Consider the following 20,530-nt stretch of genomic DNA (forward strand, 5'->3'; position numbering starts at 1 on the left):
TGAAAGTAATAAGAACCATTTCCAGAGTTCCGAGGCCAGCCTAAATAACGCAAACGAAGGAACAGAGGGTGGTTGGGAAGTTAACTCAACCACCCGAGTCCAGATCACAGTTTTTCGCGACACCGTATGCACTTATGAATCATTGATTTCAGGAATGTTAATCTAATAGGTTCAACGAAAGCAAAACAAGACTGCAACACTCAAAATGCATTAGTCTGACACAGAAGTCCAGGACTTGAAACAGCCTCTATAATGACCTGGTGGGTGGTGATCACCCTAGGGGAAAAAGCATTGAACAGGGAAATCGCACTGGAGGAAGAGGCAGAAAGGCAATGCGTGTCAGTCTTGCAGTACTGCTGCAACCTCACATGCCACGGTGAGCTAAGCGGTTGGACTTTCTACCTTGATTTATGTTTTTTGGAACAAATGTAATGCACATGCCTTGTGTAAAGAAATGCAGCGTCCTTAAACTGGCCAACATGTATGCAAACCTCTACCCTTCCGTGCTGCTGCAACACTTCAGCCTGCACTGAACGAATGATCCCTTGTTTTGGCAGACACTGTGCAGAATTCTGTTCTGATGACATCTAGGTATACCTGTGTTCAACTCGACCCTAGCAGTTTGGACCTTTCAAATTTGAACGTCTTGAAGTAGGGTTACCATTAATGACTGACTTTGATTCACCAAAACGATAGGGGTAGCGGAAGTGTGACATTGTGTACCCTTAGATCCCCACTGTCATCATAGATTTCCCCCCTCATCAAATCATTAGCCCCATATTTCCTCTTAATGGGCAAGTGGGTAGGCAAAGGGGAAAGTACAGAAAGTCTCTAATGTCTCATACCTTTCTGTTCTTGCTGCCTTCTTGACCCTTGAGACTTTGTTTAGCACAAACCTAAGTAACCATGTAATAGGCCCCAGGACCCAAAACAACAATTTTTATGTTTCACCTGAACAGCGCTCATGCACTGTCGGCAAAATCTATTGTTAATTTAAAAAAGCTTAAAAGCAGGCTTAGAACCTGCTTATTCATTACCAATACTTACCATTGGCCGGCTTCCATGTCACTCTTGTTTCCTTTCTTCTTAATGGTCATGCCACCTGCTTCCTCCTGACTGCTCGCTTTCTCCTGTTTTCTTGCCAGGGGCTTCTGTCCCTGCTCTGGAGCATCGACCTATTATATCCTGTTTGCAGCTAGAGCCCTTCCTCTGATCGTGCAATGCACAGGTACTTTTTAAAAACGTTTTGCCCTGCACTCTAGAAGGGTACATGGCACTGTAGGTCTCTCCCCACCCTCCTACAGCAGTCTGTTGTTGCTTCTCGCTCCCCTCTCCTGCAGCTCTCATTGCTTCTTTTACTTCTTTCTTCCCACCTCTCACCCCAGGACATTTTAGACATTTTGCACAGAAGTGCAGGCTCCTTTGCAAAATGGCTTAGACAAAAAAAGTGCTATGACGTGGTCAACGCTGGCCAGGCCATATTGCTTTTTCTTTACTTCAAGATGTGTTGCACAACAGCCCACACTACTATGCAACATGTCTAAAAACCATTGACTAAGCCAACAGATTTTGCGTAGGTGAAACCTATTGGCTTTGCCAGTGCTTGTTATTTTAATATGTCACCGTTCCAGAACTGAGGTCAGCAGAAATACTATGGGCCATTGCAGCACTGAAGGTTGTCAGGGTTCAAACCAGTCATTGACAATGATCAAAATGTGACTATTGCTAACAATCGCCTACCTTTGTGGAGATTCTCCAGGTTTCTTCTCTGTACTATTTGTAATTTCCACTTTTTCTGACTCGTTTTTTACCTCCACTGACAGCGAAGGTTCCACAACGATGGTGCAAGGTGGAATTTTCTTACACGCCAGAGAAGCCAGATGAGTTGGAGCTAACGTCTGGGGAAATTGTGGAAGTTATTCAAGAGGTAAGTTGAAACACTTCTATTGGGCTGTTAGGAGGCTGGATTGGTGAGACTGGCAGAGGTGGATTACATAATTGAAATTTATGAAGCATAAGGGTCTGAATGATACATTTGAATTATGTGTTTAGAATACAAGCTTTCACATTGTGGAATGGCAATATAAGATCCTGCTGGGTTAAGGCAGGAAGAAGCAGCAATTAAATGGCTGGGACACCTTCTTAAAAAAAACATGTTGGTGCTTTCTGTACCACTCCACAGGGTGGCTGAAGGGCTTCTCCCCACTCCCCTGTCACCGTCAAACTTCACAGTATCAGAAATAATAATAACTTATATTCTACGCAATGTTAAATCTCTGATGTCTCAATATGTTGATAACAGCTGGTAGTATTAAACTCAATGTCACTTGGGCTAAATCATCCACCAGACAGGTAATACACAGTTTTGCGCATTAAGCTCTTTAACCTATGGAGATAGTCTATAAGCTCAGGAAGTTGGATAATAGCAAACACAGTTTCCCAAACTTTTGCAGGGATCCCCCTTATCCAGAGATGAAGACGTGACCCCAATATATTGCTATAAATGTGTGATCTGGTAAAGAGATTCAGTAGGTTAATGCATCAACTGCAGAAAAGTTGTGTAACCTGCAGGCTTTTTGGCTTCATCTTTCAAAAGAGTTGTGTAATATTGACATCTACAATATAACCACATAGAGCCTTTGTAGAGTGTAGTGTGCATCCACAATTTGAACCTAGACCTAGAATCGCTGTTCGGCTTTGGCACATGAACCATAGGAATGCTGTATGATTTATTGACACCATATCATTTCTCCCATAGATTGAAGATGGCTGGTGGTTGGGCAAGAAAGGCGAGAAAATTGGCGCATTCCCATCCAATTTTGTGCAGGAATGCAAAGTCCCACCTGCAGGTAAGTCCAAAATGGGGTATGATGGTTGTTTACTGATTTTGATGGAGACTCTACACTGTGTAAATTAATAAAGCAGTCAGAAGCATATAATGACTCATTAAGGGCTCTCCCACACCCCTCTTAGTGATTATGGGGTACAGGCAGGTATAACGAATCCCACGCTTCAGGTCAGTGGGAGAAGTGGCTGACAAATGGTGCTCCCCACATCTCTTCCCCTTACCAGGATATGATCTGCAGTCTTCTTTACTCGGAGTTTGAATGGGTTTTGGACTCTCCTTATAACATCCGTTGTTCCTTCTTCCACAGTCCAGGTGCTGGAGAGTTCCAAGAACAACAAACCACGCCAGCGGCTGGAAGAGGCTACCTTTTGCCCCAATGGCCAAGACAAGGTAAGCCACGTTTTGGCACAGCACGTGCATGGTTAAAGATTAGATGTGATAGCATGTGCGTTTCTCCCCACTCCTGCTGACCTAGGTATACCTGATGTTACAGGTAAGAAGCAGGCAGCATGTCTGAGTCCCGGTTTTCCATCACAATAGCCTTCAATGGAAAAATGTTCAATACTGTAATATATTTTACATTATTTTCTTGAAACTTCGCTAGTTTCTTTACATTATAGATCGATGTACAAGGCGAATATGTAAAAATTGGCAGGTAACTGCAGGATGTGGCCCAGTTGGGCTCTGCACTGTTGGATCTTTCATAGATTCACTTGCTTTGAAATTTCCCAGTGAATTCCCAGTCTCACTGGAACATTTTAAAGTCTCTGAATCTATGAATGACAGGTAGAATTAAAGAACGATTTAGACATCTTTGGTCTTCGTGTATAATCTAAGTTTTCATGGATTTGACATGTTGTGAAGACTCTAAGAAAGCTATGCAAAATTCTGGAATCTTGTATGACATGAACGTAGAAACTGCATGGAATTGTTCTGAAGTCCATGCCAAAAAAAAGAGAGTAGAAAAACTTCCAGGAATGCAATTGACGACCACTTTCACAGAAAAAGAGAAACGCCGTATTTCTTCTGAAATATGGATAGAAATGGTTTGTAAACTGTAATGATGGAAACTGATGGAAACTGACCATACTGGTGTAATTCTCATAATTGCTGTGAGAAAGGCTTGCACATAGTTAAAGGCTCGGTAGTACCAATTTAAAGTAAAAACGTCTAAGAATGCCAGTACACTTTTTCCCATGGTTTGATACTCAAGCAGAGAAAATGCTCACAATTTGAATATTTACCAAATGGAAGGACATTATTTGACCTTAAGTGGGCCGAGGTCTCTGTTGGGTAGAATATTCTCGTATTTTGTCATAATTCATGTTTATTATCACCCATTTCTACAGGCAACGACTCAAGAGAACACGAGTGCAAAGAATAATAGTAAAGGTAAGTTGGAAGCAACCCAAATTGGAATGGAAGAGAATACTGAGAATGGGAAGACGACATAGGCAGATTCAGGGAAACGATACGGAAGAGTTTACTGAATGGAAAAAGCTAATGGGATGGCTATGTGACTGAAAAGGGGACATAGATCAATTGCTTGAATCATAAGGGTCCATAGAAAACACGCATGATTGCAAAAGGGGTAGAAGAGTTATTGTAATATGGAGGAGCACCCGAAATTTAAATGAATGGGAATGTTAAATAGAATGGTTGAATTAACAGAGAGCACAGAGGAACGGATAAAGAAATGGAGAGGAAGCAGATAAGTTTTGCATGATTTGGAGAACAACAGGTTTTATTCACAGATTGGGGAGGAATACCAAATGTCAGTTGATGGGAAGGTGAGCATAGAGCAGTTGGCTGAAAAGGAAGAGGAAATGGCAGAGCTGTTTCAACGGGATGGTGGTATGGAAGAATTCAATGAAGGCTAACAGAGAATAAGAGTATTGAAGGACAAGGAAGGGGTGTAGAAGAGACATCTGAAGGAGAAAAGGACATGAAAGTGTTGAATGTAAATCCGTGCATCTGGGGTGCACTGAAGATAAGTCTTACAAACATGCCTCAGGATTGCACGTTGTATCAGCATGGTAGCTGAGATGTTGAGATGTTGGCACCTCTTCTTGAAGGAGCAGGCAAGGTAGTTGAAGGATGATCAATGCTCTCATCTTCCTTGTGCTTCTGCCTTATAAAATATGTTCCATAGGACCAATCCCTATGCATGTCCTCTTATTTCCCCTTGTGTCCCCAGGTACCAGGAAGGAGTTCTGCAAAGTGATGTTCGACTACCTCGCTTCCAACAATGATGAGCTGTCGCTCAAAACTGGAGACATTATTCTGGTCCTCAGGAAGGTAAGTGATTAACATCTTCATCATGTGTCAGAAGAGAAGGATTACGTGGCACATTATATCTTTCTCAAAATGAAAAACTACTGGCCTGTTTGTGTGTGTTAAATGTATTTGGGGCTCTTAAGTGTCAGATGTTACAGGGTCGTTGCTTCTTCACATATTTTACTGAAGTTAACTTTATTTTGCTGAAAGCAGAAAATAAATGGGCACCTGATGATTCTACTCTACTACTACTACTTAGAGATCAAAAACATGAGCAGCAGTGTTTAGAGCTAGTAATAAAGCGACAACAGACATGATCCTGATCCATGGTCCAAATCCATTTGGGTCTATTGCCGGCACTGTCAAGCGTGAGAACACCCTTCATTGACTGAGGAAGTGGTTCAGTGTTTCAGACTCTGCACCTGCTTCCCTGACATCTTTAGTAACTGATTAAACCACGAAGATGAAGAATGACCATTCATCATTCCTGGCACTGGGTTTTAGATTTACACAGGGTTTCACACTCGTGATCATCTACATATGACAATGTCAGATACTATTAAGCACTTTGAGCTCCAGTTCCAAGTGTACACTAATCACATCCACCCGGGGGTCTACAGAAAAGATTTACAGGCACAATGCTGGACAGTAAAAGTCACACCCAATCAAAATCCATCTATTTGCCTCTTTGGCAGTTAAGGCTGTATGTCCTACAACAGCCCTATCCTTGACTGTGCCAAAACTGACCTGCTTGGAAGTCCCCTAACCTACAACTTTGTGTTTTTGCCTGGCCGGCTTGCATGGACTTCCAGACCCGTCAATGTTGCCTGTTTCTTGAAAATGTTGCTTGGCTTCAGTCTGTTATTCAAGAGACAAACAGAAAATCTTGCAAAGTATTTTAAAAGTTTTCCGGAAATCTCAAAACATACCTTGCTCCAAAACTGAAACCTTTTGACATTAGAGACATCTGATACAGGTTGAACTGCATGAGATGGCTCAGTAACAGCCATTTGGGCTTCGTCAAGGATATTACTTAAACATACCTACACAAATAATAGCTAGGCCTATCAAGAATCTGATACCATATAATTATCCTACACTCATCTTACAAAATCTGCATAGTCTACCAATTGAGGGCAAAATGAAGTTCAAGATATTAAACTCTTAATGGTTGTTCAACAGTAGTATGCTTGTTTGAACTCCCTGTCAAACGACAAAGTGACTGCAGATTGTTTACTCTCTGAAAAGATAATTGGTCTTCAGCCTTTGAAAGAAAAAACTGTAATTCCTGTCAGATTTCCTTAAGGGTATTCCCACTGACTAGTTACAGATAGTTTGTACTGGATCCAGCTTTGGATAATGGGTGATTGAACAATTCTTACATTAAAATACTGAGCTATTGGCATTGTAAATTCATAACTGGACTCTTCTTGCCACATAAATTGGTCAAACCTGCCTCATAATTTCATCTTTTCCTGACATATAATTCCAGTGGCCCAGCATTTAACTGATGCACTTCCATTTACCTTCTTCCTCTATCTTAAAACATATACAATTACCATAAAAACCTTTATCAGAATTACACTTTTGGCATTAGCGTGTAATGCTCAAATCACCATAATAAAAATATAATTTGGGATGGATTGGAGGGTGAAAGGAAAGAGGGAGTCTGGAGTAAAGATGGAGAGGACAAGTGGTGTAGTATTGATGTCATAGGCCCTGGAGTAAGAAAGGAAAATGGTTGACTGGAATTTTTATAGGAAAATACAGCAGTAGTTAGAGTTGAGTGATGCCTGTAGGTCTCTGGGCCCTGGTGCCACTGCGTCTGTTGCTCCATTGATAACTAGGCCTCAGGAGAGAAAGCGGATGGGGCAGAAAAAGAGAAGCAAAAGGAATACAACAGACAAAAGGAAGAAATAGAAGGGGCTGCAAAGAAAAAGGAAAAAATGAGAAAATGAAAGGACAACTACGGAGGAAATAGAGCAAACGTGTGAGACAAAGGTAAAAAGGGAAGGAAGCTAGCGAATGAAAGATAAAGAGGAAACAATTATGAAAGAAGTGTGAAACTAAAGAGAAAAAAGAACATTAGAGAAAAAAGAGAGATGGTGAGAGAAACAAGCAGTGAAAGAACCATGCAATGTATGTACTGACACATTTCTCAGAGACAAAGAATGGGAAAACCACCTCGACACTTTGGTTCCGACAAGTAACTTGTCGCTTCCACATACAGAAGGGAAAAAGAGGGATTTATAGTAAAACATGAATTGACATATAAAGATAAGAAAAACACCAGAGAAAGGAAGGAAGAAAGATTAAAAAAAGTGACAGGATGCATATCAAGTCAAAGGAAAGAGCAAATAAAAAAGACCAAAGAAATAATGAAGGGGAGAGTAAAAATAGTGAAAGAATGAAATCCTGATGAAGAAAAAAGAGAGGAACGAAACAAGGAAATAAATAACCACGTTTTGTGATTTTGAAAGAAGAGGTAACAGGAGGAAGAAGGAAATAAAAAACAGGGAGAGGAGTAGAAATAAACAGTTGAAAGAAAAAGCTAAACTGTTCACGTGGATTTTAAGAGCTGTAAAGAGAAAAGTGGGGTAGAAAGAGAACATTGAGAGTAAACAGAGTAAAGGAAAGAATGGAGTGGGATAGGTGAAACAGACCCTCCAAAATAAAGATGGCAGCTAAGAATAGATTTAATTAGCTCCTCCACGTCCTCAAACAGAAGTCAGAGTGTGGAATAGCAGGGGGCAAAGCAGAACAGCAGGAGGTGCAGTAGCAAACTTGTATGTGAACCCAATACAGCAATTTTGGGGAGCTTCATATCAGGATTGGGGGTATAGACAGAGCTGTGTCCAGGGCCAGTGCTGGAATAACAGAAATGCAAAGGGAGCTCAGTGTAATTCCTGGTGTTAGAGTAATGGGGCGCTGCAGGTTGGGGTTGAGGTGCACTGACAGAGTTGTATGTGGGCTGCCCTACTGGAATAGTAATGGGCACACAAGGTCCCAGTACTGGAGCAGCAGAGAGTGCTGACTGCAAGGCGCTCTGGCAGAAAGCATATGTGGGATTCCTGGCACGGCTCGGGACGTAGAGTGTGTGAACTGAGGTGCCCTGATGGAGCTGTGAGTGGGATCCTAGTATAGAGCAGAAGTGGGCACTCTCTGTAAGGGTTGCGGAACCAAGCCAAAGAAGGGCAGGAGCCAGGCAGCTGAGAGAGGGGGCCGAGAGCCCACAAAGACCAAATATGACCAAGATAACAGCCTGATTTATTGCCTTATTTACAGCTAAGCTTAGAGCAAGAATGCTCTGCAAATGAAAAGGGAAGCTTCCCTGGAAGGAGCAGGAAACAAAGTGAAAATACACTAGTTGGTCCCTGCTCCCACACAGAAAAAGGACGGACAAAGAGGCATGACTGACTACTAGCAAGCAAGGATTTTTAAATGACACTAATACTAACAAATGAAATAGCTTGAAGCCCACAGAAGAAGTATACTTAAAAGTGTACAAGAGGTAGTACACTTATGCTCAACCTAATGAGAAACAATTGTTTGTTCTAAGATGTGAATGGAAGCAACACAAGTCAATAGATGTAGAGAAAATGAAAAAATGAATAAACCTATATCCTGCCATAATTTGTATTAGTCATTTGGGATGTCCACTAGCTCTGGCTTCTTATTCTTCCTTTAAGTTTTTCTGCCTATGTCTTATGGTTGAAGAGTCAGGATCCACAGTACTTAAATGGCAGGGTTTCTCGGTTACCGACCACACCCATAAGCTTGCCAGCGCCTTGTGTTGTTTGGAACACTCTATCTTCCAGCGTTGTGTGTACGGGGATAGATGTCATGTGTGGGCCCTCAGTTAAGAAGTAGTTTCTGATGTGGATTGAATCTTGAAATTAGAGAGCCCCTGAATTTTTTTCTGCTTCCCTTTATTCTTTTTAGGCGCTCATGCATACCACTGAGCAATTATATATAGGCACCACAAGGGGCAATGTTGTGTTATAAAAGTTCAAATGCAGTCCCTTTGTAATAGGCCTTCAGGCGCCAAATGTATTTTTTTATTAGTTTTATAGCGCACATAATTACCCAAGGGTGTCCTGGTGCTAGCAACCTAATATACTCTATACAGCAACTCGCTTATTCAATGGTTCCAGGCACAGCCTATGTAAACAATGGGTTTTTAGAGCCCTGCAAATCTTTAAGACATATTGCTCTAGGTATCACTCTGGCAGCAGTCTTCTCGATGCCTGAGCTGTAACCATAGGAAAAGCCTGCATTCCCAATCTTGCTCTCCAGTATTAAGGTGCTGTGATCAGAAAGGAGGAGGTCGAGTGAAGCAGTCTAGGAGGAATGTATTTTTAAAGCATATCAGATATATACAAAGACCGTGCTACTGGGAAAGGGCCTGATGAACCATACAAAGGGCCTTGAACTAGCATCTCATATGAAAAGGGAGTCAGTGCAACTGGCCAAGTAAAGTCAAGACACTTTCAAACTTGCCCCTTCCAAAGGCGGAGCCAAAGGCCCATGCATGCCTTTTTCTCTCTATACATAGATTTCACCAGCAATCCAGTGCCTAATTTGAGCCAGTTGTTTCGGGGTGCGGGGCACCAGCACTTATTTTTGAGGGCCAACACTTGTTCTTCTACATCAGGCAACTACTGTGAGCAAAAGACACATATGAGAAAGATGAAGAAAAGAAACACGGAAAAGCATCACAAAGGGAGAAAGCAGAAAGCTGCAAGAGTGAGTTGAAGGGGCAGGGAGTGGCTTTAAATGTATTAAAGAGGCCCCAGATGGCTTCAGGATTACCCTGCCTAAGTATTCTGAGCTCGCACATTTAAATGCAGCAGCCCAGTGTTTCAAAGGAGAGCTTTGGGCACGGCACCTTTTTGTTTACAAATTAACCACTGCAGCAAACCCTGGAAAGCCACAGACTTGCACTTCACTGCAGGGGCATAACTTGGTCATTAAGATTGGGGGGGCTTCAGATTTTCTAACAATTACACTGCAATATAATGTTAAAATACATTACAGGACAAGCGGGGACCATGAGAGAGGTTAAAGAGGCTATGGAAATAAACATATATGGCCCAGATATTTGTTACGCTATTGTTTTCATAAGCATGGGAAAGTGTTGTGCGGTGTCTGGAACAAACATGATAGGATTATTTTATCAAAGTCTGCTTTTACCATAGGTAGGAGGTCTTTAGAGGACTCTTGTTTTCTCGTGTCACGTGTCAGTAGTTCATCCAGGCCTGATTTTCCTTCTTTTCTTTCAGGTGCTTGTAGTTATGCTTCTCCTGAAATGTGTGTATGTAAATGAGTAACAGAATAAAAATGAAAAAATGGGGACCATAGGCGCTACTTGCACCCTACATCTCTTACTGTGCTTGCAAAGTCTAGGGCTCTTACACAACTGTTCTACTTTTTTAGATGCCAGGCCCACTGGAATTGGCCGGTCCACTTCTCCACAGGTCCACAAATGTGTGCTATGTTGCTGGCAGAAACCTGCCCACAACTTTGGTATTTTAACTCAGCAAACCTAGGTCACATGTGACATCTTAGGCTTCACACGATAAGGTACCCAGGTTGTAGGGCCCTTTGATGATGTTAGATCAAGTTTGAGCCATCCAGCCCCTGTTCAATATGCCTTGTTACATATTTTAACAAGTGCTTGTTACATATTTTAACAAGCACTTGAAGGAGGGTAAGCTGTTAATCAATAAATAATCTATCTATAATCAATAACCATCAGGTAATGTTGATACTAGCAAATGAGTATGCACCCTGCCACTTCTTTCTGATGCTAACACTAAAAGGTACAATGGTTAGTGCTTTTTTCCAGGATTGAGTGAGCGCAGTGACCAATTATTCTTTTCTTTACAGGAAACGGAAGATGACGGCTGGTGGGAAGGAGAGTTTAACGGCAAAACAGGAATGTTCCCTGACAACTTTGTGATGCTTCTGTCCCCTGTGGCTAGCTTGGTAAGCCCCCATCGTAGGAAAGGGTGGGCAGTGATAGAGGCTCAGTTGCTCCAAAGTGGGGAAATCTTTTGCTGGGTTGAACTTTCCCTCCCCTTCCTGTCACCACCCAGAGGGTCATGCGCAATGAGTTTGAGCAAAGTGGTGTGATTTAGTGACTGAGCTAATTAAGCTTTTGGCCAGGAGTTCTACTCTAGCCTTCACACATGAGCAAATTGTGTGATCGTGAGAAAATGTATTAATCTCCCTGTGCCTCAGTTTGCTTTTCTGCACAACAATATAAGTCCTTAGGAGCATGCCAATACCCAATCTTATGCTCTTTCTCAACACGTGGATCCTTGATGCCAATAGTTTGGAACTTGCGTGCCTGGTTAACAATCCTTAACAATTTAAGATTCTCCCAAAATAAGCCTACCTTTCTCAAACGAGAATGATAGTACAGTGTGTCTAGTGGCAGCTACCAAGATCTGTGTGCAACCATCCTATGATAAGCACCATAACCGCACCATTATTTAAGCAGCAAGACACAATTCATTATAGCGTATGCCTTAAAACTTTGATCTGAATTTTCATTTAACACAATTTATATGCAGGCAGCTGTCTGTATCCTATGGTGGTAGTCCATGTACATGGAGATGAGAAGAATACACCACTTGCTGCCTCCCTTAAGAGGGCAATAGGTGTGAGGAAAGAGCCTCTCACATATCAGGGATAAAGAGATTTACAGTGGGGCAGGTGCACCTGAAATGGCTATTGTGCTGGGTAACAATCCTATGTATGTTAGACACGCTTGATAAGCAATTGACCAGGTGGAATCTTGGCTGTCTTTTTAGACACACCAAACAGCCAGTTACAATTTCTAATTCCAGCCAAGCAAACCTGCCTTTACGTGTCCACCAACTAGAAACCACGATAGAAACATAACACCCTACTCTAGTTTCTATTGGCATGAAACTTTCAGTTAACTAACACACTGCAGCTTGGCACTGCACAAACAGCAACTTTCTGTTGTCTGGAAAGATGCTTGATGTCAAGATGCTGCTTTCTTTTGTAGAATGTTGTCTGATTTTTCTCAATTTTTACAGAAATCAGATAAGCCTCCAGCTCGAAAATCAACTGTGAAAGCAGCAGGTAAGAGACTATTCAAATACCTTGGTACGTGAACTTCCATGTATCAGAAATGTTATGTTTTTTTTTAGAATTGACCAAAAATTGAGGGACATCTTAAGGCCTGTAGAAATGACAGAGTATTTTACTGCAACCACACTGCACCCTCTGTCTACTGGCTTGTTCAAATGGCTCGCATGTCTCTTTATGACAAAAGTAACAATCATCTTTAAGTTATATTTCTTTATTTAAGTTGGTTCCAGGCTAGTGTATTTAAAAAGAAAAGCCAGTCTCACTTGGATCTCCCCTTGACATCCAATTCAGATATTAAGACGTAAAACCGTTTAAAGAAAGTTGCGGCCGTGGTGATTAAAGAGCTTTGTCAGTGTAGTTCATAGTTTAGATCAGGGCACACATAAAAATAGGTGGGGCAATAATTAGCATACATAACAGACAGTCATGTCACAAAGAAATGTCATAGGAAGCGATGTCACAACTTTTCCATACACCTGCTTTTTAGAGGAATGAGTTTATTATTTAGGCAGACAGTCTAGAATAATATGACTAGACCCTTGGTGCTATCTGCCTTGTCACCTCTCTTGGAACACGTTAAAACATCCTAGGCACTCTTTTCCCTGATGTCCCTTATTTATGAGGTCTCAACATGCACACTTCTAATAAAGCTTAGTGGGCTAGGCACTCACTGCTGTGAGCTGAGTGTGATCTTCAGGCCATTTGTTCAGACCTCAGCAAGGTCAAGACGTAATTTGGGGGTGAAGGTAAACATCTTGTGGTAAGTTCACTTTGAATGTATATGTGATGGTATACAATGATTACACATGATAAAAGTTTGTGATGGTGAAACACGAGGTTACACTGTTGGTGGGCTCTCATTCAGTAGGACACCGCTCCCTCCTCCCTCGACCTGTGGCAAACAGGGATGCCTTGTGTCGGCCCTCCGGACGTGCCATGATCTGTGCACTGCAGAACGCGCCAGATCAACGTGTACTTTCTAGAACTATGTCCTGTCAGTAAATCTTCTCCAGTACTGGTTGGCGGCAGCTCCAGTACTCTGTGGATCCACAATTGAAGGAGCTGTCTGACAAAAGCAGTGTATTGTATAAGTGCATTGGAAACTGATTCATATTTAACCAGTGTGATTACTGCTTGTCTGCATCTACGTTTTCAGACATACGGCTAGGTTGACCTTAGTTTATGTCTGTGGCTGGGAGAGGCCCTGTCTTATCGCTGTAATTGGGTTACTTATTAAGTGAGGCAGACTATAGAGGCCACATCCCATACACATACCTGAGTCAGGTGTGTGTTGTCAGATTGCTTTGAGGTTTACAGGAAGGTCAGGACTGGAAAATGGATTTTCGTAAGATAAGGCGAGAGTACCTGTTTCAAATAGTGCGTTGTTGTCCGATCTAGTGTGTAGGGTTATTTAAGTTATGACTTTTAATTAATGCATTGTTGTTCATTCTGGTGTTTGAATAGTTCTGAAATTATATGGTGTTGATTTATCACCAATATATGGACATGTAAGTTTGCAACGCTTCTTCCGGGAGAGTGTGGCCTTCGCTTTTTTGATTTAGGAGGCGGCCATAAGTTTCTGTTCTAAAAATTATATATTTATACTCATTTTATTTGTAACGGGTTAATCGCCGACTCCTCCAGCTCCAAAGCTGTACAATGTCACCTGCAAAGGAAAAAGTATTTACTCATGACACGTTGACCCGCTAAGTAGGAATTATCGCGTCAGGATCAAAACAACCTACAATCTGACAGCCCATTGAGCAAAATATCCTCAAGTCAGAAAACCGGCTGTTCAGCATAGTCTCCCCTAGTCCTTGGAACACAAGTACCTCTTCAAGTCTTAGTAACTATCAACCATCTTGCATTTAGGAAGGTAGTAAGACTCCCTTCCTCTCGTGGGCCTTCGGTCCCACAGATGAGCAGTAATGCACAACCTTTGTAGCACAGGTCTTCAGCTCCTACAACAAGCCAAGTGTTGTGAGCTACTACCCCTCCTTTACCCAGTGTCCTGCACTCCTCGTCTACTTCCATCTGACTTCACACTTTGCTCTGTCTAAAGGTTACTAGTGATACCCGTGAGTACCATTAAGCAAAACAGCGCTTTCCCACTCTAGCTTTCTCATTCCTGTGATATTGGTGGCCTCTCCACCTCCAACAGCACCTGCATTGCCTGTAGCATTCAGACTCAACTTCCTGTGGGTACTGCTGTGAACCATGATGGTACTACCTACATGGCATACTGCACAGTACAAGAATTTATTTAAAGAAGTATATTATGTGAAGCAACATGCCACTGCCTGTCCAGGGCTCATCATTGCGCTTCGTGCATCTTTACAATGGACCTTGTGTGCCCTCATAAGATGATGAGTTGGCTGCTTTCTGTCTTATTCACTTCTCACTTATTTCTAATTCATATAGAAATCTCCCTTGTTCATGGTAAGAGTAAGTAAACTACGGTGGTGTACTTTCTGAGTATGTGTGGGGCTGGTGTGGCTTGTCTTGGCATCATCCTTTTTCTGCTCCTTCCTCCATTCTCCTTCAGACTTGTTTGGGGTTTGCAGTGTTCCATCCAGCACGTGCTGTCAGCCATCCTAGGTCCCCTTTTTCTCTTAACACTTCCGGGTTGGTGTTTTTCCGATCCTGCTGGTGCAAGCTGGCGGGCTGCTGTTGGGACTGCAGCAGGTCTGTGACAAAGGTTATTTAGAGGAGGAGGAAGCTCTAAACTTCCCCATCCACTTGTGGAGGAAACAGGCAGACAGACACAACGCCCAGGGGCGCCTTGGCCACTGAACTGTGGTTGTAGGGCCAGAAGAGTAAACTGGAACATAGAGAAGGCCCTAAAGGCTAACTAGAATGAGTGGGTCCTCTGTCTTGAGTGGAGGCTTGCGAAGAGGCCCGTATCCCAAAGCCTTGCCCACTCCTGCTTTCCTAAGGCCACAACCACAGAATATAACCAGGCACTCCAAAACTAGTGAGCCCACTAGTACCACTGCCTGTATCATCCAATAGGCTTGGTCCAGGACCAATAATAATAATTGTAGAAGGTTGTGCAGTTAGCTAGTTTATGACTTGTAGCCCTGCCAGACACGGCAGACAGTGACGGATGAGCACAGACAGAGGTGATGCCAGTAAAAGGGAGGCAAAGAGTTCTAACCCCTTTGAGTGTTTTTAGATTCCCTCATCCCCCCAGAATCCAGCAGATCCCCCTGAAGCGCAGAGTGAGAAGAGCCTGACTGGAGTGCTACTCATCCATCCCAGCACATCCAGCAAGCTGGAGATGATAGTGACCGGGATAGTGAAGACTGTGCTCCAGATAGCAGGCCCTTCATGCTTAAACCGCAGGAAACGGGGTCCAAGGGCCTTGCATGAGGTCCAGCAAGGGTCTGTGAGGGCTCACGAACCCTATAGCAGGGTCTGCAGGTCCCTCAAAAATAAAAAAAAATAATAATAAAAAAGCAGAGCCTGGCCAAAGGCCATGCACAGCAGAGGTTCGCTGCCCTTGGGTGAAGGCCTTGACCTTGCCACCATCCCTTTCTGCAACATCAGTATGAAACAACAGCTTCCCAACGCCTCCTACAGAAAAAGTAAATAACAGTATATTTGCTGTTGTCAATAGTGTTGCCAGCGTGTCATTGGCCCTAATGGACAGAAGGAAATGGCTCCCTGGCCGCTGACTGAACTCTGAAATACAGCAATAGTGATGGTTCTGTGGCCCCGTCAGGCCTCTGGGCCCAGGTGCTACTGCACCTGCTGTAAGAGTGGAAGTTACACCCCTGATTATTGTCTGATTGATATTGTTACTGCACAAATTCAACCCTTTCTCTTCTGGTTTTGGTTAAACGCGTTCTTCTTTTTAAAAAAATTCGCATAAATAAATGCCACGGTATAAACCATATATTTAGATGCTCAGTTTAATGTGATATTTATTACCTTTCTTGAGGGGTTACAAATAGTACAATATACTCTGCATATCTGCATATATTAATTGAAAAGGCTTTTTATGGCCTTTTTCAAGAGAACAGTCCGAAGATAAGAAACTGGATGATGTTCCGCCTTTGTCCACAATAACAGTGGAACATCTGTATCTGCTTGAGAGTGCGTGTGGTGATTTGACGCCCGGGAACTCCGTCAGGTGGAACACATTACGTGGGGGCTGTGCCGGGCTGCTCACCACAGCTTCGCGAGAGCCTACATCGTGACAAATTACCACATTTTATATCCTCTTTTCTGATGTTTGTTGCATACTTTAGGAGGGAGGGGGCAGGGGGGAAGCACACGCACACACACTCATTCTTTCACACACAGACATGCACACACGCATGCACGCACGCACACACATCCATTAACACTCATAACATTCAAACATGCACGCACGCACCAAACATTCATTTTAAAACATCACACACACACACACACACACTTACCTTCAGCCTCGAGGTCCCTGGAGGGTTGGGACTGCTGCCTTCCCTCATTGGCTGACCTTAGGTCAGCCAATGAGGGAAGGCAGCAGTCCCAGCTGCGTCAATGAGTGGGATGGGGTCAGTGAGACTGCTGACCCCACCCCACTCTGTGACGAAGTGTCACTGATTGACACTCACCCTGGGCGCTTCTGGGCTTAAACCTGAAGCGCCCAAGTCGAAATCAATGGGTGACGCTTTCCTCGTCATCAAGGGGAGGGCCTTGAGGCACCTTTGCTGAGTCAAAGAGGTCACGCCCATAGGAGCTGTGAATTCCTCAGCCCAGCAAAGTTCAGCTCAGGCAGCCAGGAGTCTGCGCTAATCGTGCATGTCTCACTCCTGGCTGTCTGAGCTGAAAACGAAGAGTGTCTGTCAGGCTCACTTTTGTTCAGCCTGACAGACACTCTTCGTGTGCGGCAAAAGGTGGGGGGGTGGCCCCTCCGCCCCTATGGACGGGCCGCGCCTGGTTGTAAGTGTTCTTAAGTCTTGACCTGCTAGTTCCCTAGGTGGCATCACTATAGTTTACCTAGGAAAAATATTGAAAGGCAACCAAGGGCAAAGATCTGTGCACCCTGCTTTGCTTCTGTACAGCTCGATTCCCAAAGGGATTTTCAATTGACACACCAACGTTGTACTAAGATGCTCAAATACAATTATTTATACATGTGTACAACCACGTAATTGATTCAGAAAAGGTGACTTTGCACTCATGAATAGATTTGCACCCACAATAATAAGGCAACGCTTTCTGTGTGAGCAAATCAGTGTACAGAGGTGGGTTGTTGGTGTTTCAAAATAGGTGAACACCCACACGCTTGCAGGTAGGTAGATATTCACAAACTGGTGGCAATGCCATTCCCAACCTGAAAACAGAGATATACAGTAAGTCACTTTTCAAAGCCAGGCAGGTGAGGAAGCATCCCCGAGATTGGTGGGGTTCAAATTAATACCTTTCACTTTCGGGGGGACATTTTTCCTGTGGGGAAAGAAAATAACAGTGTTAAAAGGCAAATATACATCGCGTTACGTGTTTTTCATGCAGCATTTTACACGTACACAGGGACGGCTATAGGGCGGTGCGACCGTGCCACCGCACCGGCGTAGACTTCTAGTGGGGTGCTGTGTTTGCATGCATATTATGTTTTTCAAAGCACTTGCTGCATTCCTTGCTTCCAGCAATTTACAACAACTAAAATGTCAAGCTAACTCTGGTGATTAATGGACCTTCTTGCCAGAGATTGAGTTTTGTCTAGTGATAGTTTTAACTCAGCATAAGGTAGTGCAGAGGGTTAATATGCTGGATGCAAAGAACGTGTACAATGCAGATCACAAAGTGCATATAATGTAAATAGGACAGTGGGCTACTTCTTTTGTTTGCCATAGCCTTTAGTTATTTGCTGTTTATAAGTTACAATCCTAACATAAATAGTGAGCTAGAAACTACCATCAAAGAACTGCATGGAAACTGCAATGGATAGGTTAGGGCATTATGATTTGTTCACCAGTCTTTCTTTTCCTAATGTTGCAGAAAGGATTAATTTGGCTAAAAATCAATTCTTATTAGTAAAGACAACCCCCAAATATGGTGATATTTTTTACATTTTGAGTTTGTGCTTCTCCATAACAAGCACCCTTAAAAATGGATGACGTGACTCCTACACCTTGTAGTCCTGTCTTATGTAAAATTTCCTAAGCACTGATTTACACATGTAGGGGTGTATTTACAAGCCCCTGGCGTCGCTATAGCATCAGTCTTTTTTGACCACCGTGACACACATGAACTTAACTTCACAAGTCATGTGCAGTGGTGTAGCTAGGGTCCGTGGGCCCTAACGCCAGACTGGAATATGGATTCTCCAAACCCACGTTGAGTAGTGAAAGCCATCCATGCAGAACACCCAGGTCCCCGGTACCAATGCACCTGCTGCATTATTTGTGAATTTGTGAGCGTGCATGTGTTTATGCTTGTATGTGTGCGCACACAAGCACGCAGTGATAGCCAGTGTAAACTGGGGGCAGTAGAAAGTTTCTTGCTGTCAAATTATTTTCAGGCACTTCAGTGTAATGAAAGCGTGTATAGCAGAGTTGCACAACTTAGGCCTTCGAGCGCCGGATGGGTTCTTGCTATGTATTCAGGATACAAGCATAAACTACTTTAGCAAACACTGAGTGGTTCACACTTCTGCGGCTTAGCATAGGTTAGGAGCCTTGTGTCATCAAAAGTGTGACTCATTCCGCTCCTCCTGCAGCAGAGGCTTCGCTTGCGGATATAGGGGGCATAAAAGACGTTCAGGCGGAGAGTCTCCTTCGTTGCCAGGAAGACGGCGAACTCGTATGTTTGCTGCAGGCACGGTCTCTGCAAAATGCATTACCTATATCTTTTCCAGCTGAGATCGCGTGCTTTTTGGTTTCCTGCCCAGCAAAGGGCAGGTCACGTGACCGTGGGTTGTGCGGCGTGAGCTAGAGGCACTGCTGCTTTGTGTCATCCTGGGCCCTCAGACCAGTTACTTTGCAGTCAGGTAGAACTGGCCCGACTAGCATTCTTCACAATGAGATATGGTTGCTGAGCAGAGGCCTTCCTCGCGTGCTTCCATTTTGCTCCGACCTTCTGCGTGGCGTTTCCTGGACAACATGCGGAGTTACGCTCACTGGAGTGGGCCGCCATCAAGAGGTACTGGTTATTCCCGCCCCCACCTCCTACTCTCACTTGTTTCTTACTCCAGTGCGTGCGCACCTGGGGGCATATTTATACTCAGTTTGCGCCGGATTTGTGTCGTTTTTTTTTACGCAAATCCGACACAAAACTAACTCCATATTTATACTTTGGCGTTAGACCCGTCTAGCGCCAAAGATCTTGGAGTTTGCGTCATTTTTTAGCGTGGACACCTTCCTTGCGTTAATGATATGCAAGGTAGGCGTTCCCTTCTAAAAAATGACTCCGAGGCATGTGCGCCGTATTTACACTCCCGGGCAAAAATGACGCCCGGGAGTGGGCGGGTCAAAAAAAATGACGTCCAGCCGCTTTAGCGTAATTTTTTAACGCCTGGTCAGGGCAGGCATTAAGGGACCTGTGGGCTCGGAAGGAGCCCAGAGGTGCCCTCCCATGCCCCCAGGGACACCCCCTGCCACCCTTGCCCACCCCAGGAGGACGCCCAAGGATAGAGGGACCCATCCCAGGAAACTTTAGGTAAGTTCAGGTAGGTATTTTTTTAATTTTTTTTGGGTGGCATAGGGGGGCCTGATTTGTGCCCCCCTACATGCCACTATGCCCAATTGCCATTCCCAGGGGACATAAGTCCCCTGGGCATGGCCATTGGGCAAGGGGGCATGACTCCTGTCTTTGCTAAGACAGGAGTCATTTCAATGGGGGTTGGGAGTAAAAAAAAATGGCGCAGATCGGGTTGAGGCGAAAATTTTGCCTCAGCCTGACTTGCCCCATTTTTTGACATCCAAGCTCCATTTTCCCCTACGCCGGCGCTGCCTGGTGTAAGTCATTTTTTTTGACGCACACCAGGCAGCTCCGCCGGCTAACGTCATTCCATAAATAAGGCGCCCGCATGGCGATTTGGAATGGCGTTAGCCGGCGTTACATTTTTTGACGCACAACTGCGTTGGCGCAGTTGTGCGCCAAAAAGTATAAATACGGCCCCTGGCTTTTGAACGTAAGGAAGAAGAGCGACCTAGTGGGGCTGTAACCGAGTTAGAGGCACAAATCATGTAACCGTGCCTGCCCCGGCCTTAGCCACCTTTTACGAGGAAGCAGCCTCTCTGAATCTTTCCTAATTTTGTTAATTGTTCTTTCCTCCTTTGCTGCTGTTAA

The 20,530-nt window shown here is 43.8% G+C and overlaps 1 protein-coding gene across 2 annotated transcripts in view; it reads left to right on the forward strand.

The window, feature by feature from the left end:
- The window catches only part of SH3D21 (SH3 domain containing 21), a 193,263-nt gene that overhangs the window by 112,825 nt on the left and 59,908 nt on the right, over nucleotides 1-20,530 (forward strand). For both annotated transcript variants that reach the window (XM_069223855.1, XM_069223856.1), the window contains 7 exons: nucleotides 1,824-1,927; nucleotides 2,759-2,849; nucleotides 3,156-3,238; nucleotides 4,198-4,240; nucleotides 5,046-5,146; nucleotides 11,015-11,113; nucleotides 12,196-12,241. In XM_069223855.1, coding sequence (XP_069079956.1) covers nucleotides 1,824-1,927; nucleotides 2,759-2,849; nucleotides 3,156-3,238; nucleotides 4,198-4,240; nucleotides 5,046-5,146; nucleotides 11,015-11,113; nucleotides 12,196-12,241 — 567 coding nt within the window. The remainder of the gene's footprint in view (nucleotides 1-1,823; nucleotides 1,928-2,758; nucleotides 2,850-3,155; nucleotides 3,239-4,197; nucleotides 4,241-5,045; nucleotides 5,147-11,014; nucleotides 11,114-12,195; nucleotides 12,242-20,530) is intronic.

This window comes from Pleurodeles waltl, chromosome 3_1 (assembly GCF_031143425.1).
Source record: "Pleurodeles waltl isolate 20211129_DDA chromosome 3_1, aPleWal1.hap1.20221129, whole genome shotgun sequence".
Taxonomy (NCBI): domain Eukaryota; kingdom Metazoa; phylum Chordata; class Amphibia; order Caudata; family Salamandridae; genus Pleurodeles; species Pleurodeles waltl.